Genomic DNA, 6265 nt, shown 5'->3' with positions numbered 1-6265 from the left:
ACGTGGCTGGTTGGAGAGGATGGAGCTCACTCAGATAGCGACCGGCTTGTGTAGTAGGAGTACGTCCTAGTCCGAGAGGGAAGCGGTTTCGTGGCCAAGGATCACTCTAGTCTAGCCATCCCATCCGTCCTCGCGTCGGCGCATCCCACCGATGGAGCCCCCCTCCAACTCGCGGCTCACGACGTTCCACCGCAGCCGCGCCGCACATGCATGGCCGTGGTTGGTGGTCGGAGTCATCGGTCATGGACGGGTACGTGGGAGTCGCGCGCGCGAGTGGCCCTCGCCACACCGCCCAACGTCGCTCTCGCCTCCGGCCGTTTGCATTGCATCCACGGAGTACAAAGCCGACCCCACGGGCCATGGGCTTCCTCCGTCGCCTTTAAATACGCGCTGCGACGAGGGGAAGCACGGCACGCTGCCGCCTCGCTCGCTCGCCGCCGGCCGAGGGCGCGTGGATGTGTACTACCGCGAGGGCGCGCTGCGAGCTGTGCGGCGCGGGAGCGGACGTGCGCTGCGAGGCCGACGCGGCGTTCCTCTGCGCGGCGTGCGACGCCGAGGTGCACGGCGCCAACTTCCTCGCGTTCCGCCACCGCCGCACGCGCGTCTCCTCACCTCCCGGCCCCGAGGACGCGCTGTCCCGGACGTCCACGGCCGAGTCCGCGACCAAGGGCCAGAGGAGCCGCGCGCGGGGCAACGCGGTGCTCGAGGGCTGGGCCAGGCGAATGGGCCTCGAGGCGGTGGCGGCGCGACGACATGCCACGGCGGCCGGCCGCACGCTCCGGGCCCAGGTCGCCGCGGGGCCGCCACGCGTGCCGCTGCGCGTCGCGATGGCGGCCGTGCTGTGGTGGGAGGTGGCAGCTCACGGCGGCGTCCAGGAGCCCGGCGACGCGCTCCGGCGCCTGGAGGCCTGCGCGCGCGTGCCGGCGAGGCTCCTCCTGGCGGTGGAGTCGTGCATGGTGCGCGGCCGCGCCAAGAAGCGGACGGCCGCGGAGGGCTGGGGCGAGTGCTCACCACCCCACACACGAGACAAGGCCAGACACATCTTCTCCAAGACATGACATGACTCGTTCGCTTAGCATATTTTTTGCTGTAAATAAGCTAAGCAGAGGTTGATCAAATCTTGTTGTTTTCCGGGAAATACCCAATGATTTCTGGGTACATATGAACCCTATATGGGGATTTATTTGTAATAGTTAAACAAAAATTTAAAATAGTTAAGAAACTATTTTTAGAATAAAGTTGACTTACTTACGCACTAGTATACACAATTTTCACAAAAAAGAAAAATATGTTGACTTCACAGCGAAAAAGACAAAAATTATTTGCTATTATAGGTCACTATTCACGCTATTTTGACCGGAAATTTGTCTTTTTTGAAAAGAAGTCAAAAGGATATTTTTTTTTGGTGGATTTTATTTTTCACGAGTACAATAGAAGGTCAAGTTTATTTTCAAAATATTTTCAGGAATTTTTGACATTTTGTTGAATTACTAAAAAAAATTCCCATATAGGGTGCATATGTCCCCATAGACCAAAAGTTCCCCTCCGTTGTTTTCCGCTTCTTCTTCTTCTTCTTCTTCTTCTTCTTCTTCTTCTTCTTCTTCTTTTTGTCGCTGATGGAGTATTGATGTTGGTTAGATGTAACCCAAATAGAAGAGCAAAGTGACCGGCTTGTTGCAAAATTCTTCTTCCAAAAGATAGCATTCGTCAGCCTATATGTACGACAATAAAAAGTGTTATATCTTTTCTTCTTCTTAATTAATCGATGAGGCAAAACTTTTGCCTCCGTTTCGAAAAAAAAAACAATTCTAGCATAGCCGCATTTTCGGAAAAAGAAACATCCTCCTAGATTTCTATGGTATATGGAATTTATGGTTTCCTTTGGTGCAAATCCAATTATCTAAATTGGAAATAAGAAGCAATTCTCCCATTGGTAGCAAATGGTTATTCACTAGCAATACCCGCGCGGCGGCACGCCGCGCCCCGTCGATACGTTATGTGCATGTCTTGCTTTTTTGTGACTACAAACATATGCTCATTCACATGAGCATATGTTTGTAGTCACAAAAAAACAAGACATGCACATGAACAATTTACAAAGGATATATTTATTATCAGCATGAGTGCTACATCTTGCAAGATGGAAATTACACATTGGCAATTTTTCCTAGCAACACTGGACACATTACAACTATTTGTAGCTTATATCCTTCTTGTGAATCCCCCCGTGGGATTGGGCACATGTGATAAAATGATAGAGAACCTTTACAAATTGTTTCATGCGACCTATGGGTGCTTAGAAGCAGTGTATCCAACAATGATTATGAACAAATAAAAGAGGCATCAATATGATATGCATTTAGTTTAGAATTGACCACATTTGCTCTATCAATAAACAGAAAAGTGAGTTGAAACAGAAGCAAAATTTCTCATTCAAGCATATTTTCCCTCTTTGCCCTCCCATATATTCTATTATTTTGTGATGTTACATAATGATGTTCCTGGCATGTTTCATGTAAGATTTCATATGAAAGTTACATTTGTTAAAATAGTAATTCAAATAGTGTCATGTTGATTGCTATCAAGAACGAAAAGAAAATATACCAAATAATAAACTAATACTTAGCATTGTCAACACTGTTAATCAAAATGGATACTTCTTAAATTTAGACAACACTTTATAAAATCCAAGCAAATCTTTTGGTCCAATGTATATCCTAGCCCTTGATATCAAATTGTATATTTTAATTATTTTATTTATTATTCATTTTTTGTGTGTTAACTTTTTTTTATGTTATGGTTTATGTCAAAAAATTATGTTCGTACGGATGCTGAAATATTCCAGCAAGAAAAACTTTATTGAATGAAAGGAGTCGGTGCATTATAGATAAATGGGGTACATAGTGATATTGCATGATATATTTGATTCTTTGGTAATTCACAGTGTCCTTGTTCGACCGCCCACTGGATTTGTACCAGCGATAAGATGATACAGAGTTTTGTCTATACTTTGTGTTGAAATTCACACATGATAAAAGGAAGACTCATGTATTCATTTTTCAACTGTTTGATTGATTGCTAGTTTGGACATCATTTTATGTTCAGACGTACTGCATGTCATAAGGTGATCAACGAACCATGCTCAGGTGAACCAAAGTACTCGGAACCCAAACACCGCAGGCTTCCGAAATTAACTTGTAAATATATTTAAGTGGGAGACACAAACATGACATATTTCAATGGAGCACCAGTTTTAGAATCATCTTCCCCGCCAGTAGCTAAAGCAAGAACCACCACAGAAGTAGCTCCGCTTTTAGGATTTGAATCATCTTTTGAAATGTTGACATAACCATTCCTTCTCCGGCAAAATCATTTTCTAGAATACACAAAGCAAAATCTCCTATCCCGAGGTGTAGCCCCACAAATTATGAACTCCTGCACCCCCATTTGCAGGTGCTATAGCATCATTAGGTCACAATTCTACCTGGCTGGCATCGAATGAGTTTGATAACAAAGGAACAACATTTGAGCTCATCTTTTTCTCTATCAGCCAAGGTGTTCCAACTTTCAAATTTGCGGACATCTTGACATCATTAAACAATGTTGGAAATATATCACTTTTGAATTAGATAAACTAACCTCTATCTATTGTCCCCGACTGCCCTTCATGAGGATATAAAACTAACTAAAAGTGTGCCTTAGCACGCATCAGCCATATACTCATATACACATAAACTATGAGCCAGGCCGATCACAACTGGAAAAACCTGATACAGTACGTACCCCTTGAAAGCCTTGGAGATGCACATGCAGGTAGTCACATCAGCTTTTGCTAGTGCATACAAACGCTGGCCAATCACAACTCTATGTAAACTAATAGAATACGTGGTTGCCATGCAGCAGACTAACTTTATTCAACAAGATAAAATCAAGTGGTACATAGCTTCAAGCCCGTAAAAGTACAGATACTCAGGAGCCCGTAAAAGTACAAACGCCTCGGCAGCCCGCGCGCTCGCCCTGGCCGCCGCCGATGGCAAACACATGTGTCAGCGACACGGTCCTGTACTGAAGCAGCCTGCGGCACCACGGCGGCAGCACGAAGGGCTGCCCTCGGGTCGGCAGCACGCGGCGGTGCTCCCCGTCCCGTGATGGCGCCCAGGCCGGCGCCGCTTCGATGCATCTCAGTCTGAGCACAGGGACCATGGCACTATGGCAGCAACCGACGCAGGAGCACACGGAGGCATCCCTCGGCATCGCAGACCGTTGGCATGCGCATTGCACACAGCCGGTGCAGAGGCGGACGTCGTCGCCGTGTGCCTTGGTCGACCGGGAGTGAAGCGACGGCGCGAACATGGCGTCTCCTCGCCAGGGAAGGTGACGGCTGAGAGTGCGATGCCTCGACTGCGTGAAATAGAGCATACATATGGACGCGACGGCGCAAACGCAGACGCTGTACTGACACGCCTTGGTTGACCAGGAGGGAGAGGATCGCCCGGACGTGCCCGCCACTCGCCAAGGAAGGCACGACGCTAGAAACCAACACTATGCAGACTGCTAGAACCACGTGAAGAGCGGCTGGCTACCGCCACAGGGGAGCACTGACAATGGAGTCGCGATCGAGCGCCACACGACGCCCGGAGGGAACCGCGCCGGGAGGTCGTTGCCCCCACGTAGCGCGCGCCTGTAGGACCATGGCCACGGTCAGCCACGTCGGAGGGCGTCGTTGTGCCGCGCGTCATGTGCCGGAGGTCGCTCACTGGATGGCCTCGCATGCCGCGACACCGCTCCACCACCGGGATCTTGGCCGAGAGTCGCCGCCTGCGCGGGGTGCTGCTTGTTCCACGTCGAGATGGGTCTTTCTCTGAGACCGGGCCAACTGCACCGACGGCCTACCCAGTCGGCCAGAACTGCAGGTTGCAACCCGGAAGATGCCCTCAGCCTTTGAGTTGCTGCAGGTGGCCGACATCGAGGGTGTGCTCGCGAGCAGACCAACCTGATTGTGCTAGTGGGAACCGATGGGTGAAGTTGCCGTTGTGAAGCCGCCGCCACGCCATATCGGCTCCATCCGGCCGCCGCATCATGGTTGTAGTGCCTGGGCCTGGCTGGGAGGAGGGGGCGCGTCCAAAACATATGAAGCTGCAGCGACGGAGGAGAGAAGGGGGGAGGGGCCGCCGAATGGAGATGATGCCCGGCAGTGGGGGCTCCGGTGATGCACCGGCCGTGGGCATTGTCAGGAAGGATGATGGGTGTTGTGAGCTCGAAAGAACGCATGAGCCTTTTATAAGCCCGTACAGCGGTGGCTTGGCCACGCGCCGCATAAGCGGTGGAGGGCGCATGCCATGCTATTTCACGCGAGCCTTCCATAGAGACACGCGGAGAGATTAGTTCATGTAAGCGCACCGTCGACAAAGCAGGGCGCCTAGATACAACGGTCGAAGCGGTGAAAACGATTGTACGTGGACTGCACCGGAACAAACAGGAAACAACAACCGAACCAGCAGCGCCACGCATGCAACGATAGCGACAGGAACCAACAGCGGCAGAGATCGACAGCGACCAATCACAAAACCAAAGAAGCATCTGAAGCCAGAAAGCGACCCGGGCCAACAGCGGCAAAGATCGACAGCGACCAATCAGAACACCGAAGAAGCCTCGAAGCAAAAAGGACTGTCAGGAGACGAACTTCACCACAAAAACCAACCCACACACAATGGAAAATAGTAAACCAACCAAATCAACCTACACACACGTTCAAAAAATTTGAAATGAAAACCTAGACACACCACTCATTTGTACACATCCACGTACCAAAATAATACACGTGCCAGATTCAAACCTATCCAAGAGTCACTTTCAACCAAGTGGGTAAATCTCAAGCCAAAAACTTTGCCTGGAATAGATGTTTGGATATTAAGCGGAGGAAATAGTAATAAAAAGAAAAAGGCTTATGCTCCTTTATCTTAAAAAAACGGACTAACAGAGTCAGCTACTTAGCCAACTTTCGTAATTAAATACCGTCACTGTATGGATAAAGGTCGACCCGACGGAGAAGGTATTTTTTTTCCTCGGTCAACTAAGTTAAACCGGTGCGTCGGCGTGGGCGCCAGGCAGTTGGAGTAGGACGAGGTTTCGTGGCCAAGGACGCCTCCATCGTCGCCGCATCTTCCCCCTCCCCTCCAAAGTCCAAACTCGCGGCTCACGACGGTCGACCCGAAAATTCTAAATCAACGGACTATTACGGGGTCTCTTCGTTAACTAATCTCCC

The 6265-nt window shown here is 49.7% G+C and overlaps 1 protein-coding gene across 1 annotated transcript; it reads left to right on the top strand.

Moving 5' to 3' along the window:
• Positions 1-455: 455 nt before the first annotated feature.
• Positions 456-1162, top strand: LOC119297830 (B-box zinc finger protein 32-like). The gene has a single exon (XM_037575461.1). It carries the CDS (start codon positions 456-458, stop codon positions 1056-1058), a length of 603 nt encoding a protein of 200 aa, XP_037431358.1. The 3' UTR covers positions 1059-1162.
• The last annotated feature ends 5103 nt before the right edge of the window (positions 1163-6265 follow it).

Source organism: Triticum dicoccoides, chromosome 5A (genome assembly GCF_002162155.2).
Source record: "Triticum dicoccoides isolate Atlit2015 ecotype Zavitan chromosome 5A, WEW_v2.0, whole genome shotgun sequence".
Classification (NCBI taxonomy): domain Eukaryota; kingdom Viridiplantae; phylum Streptophyta; class Magnoliopsida; order Poales; family Poaceae; genus Triticum; species Triticum dicoccoides.
Note: the sequence above shows the minus strand (reverse complement) of the source record. Positions and strands in the feature narration are given on the sequence as shown.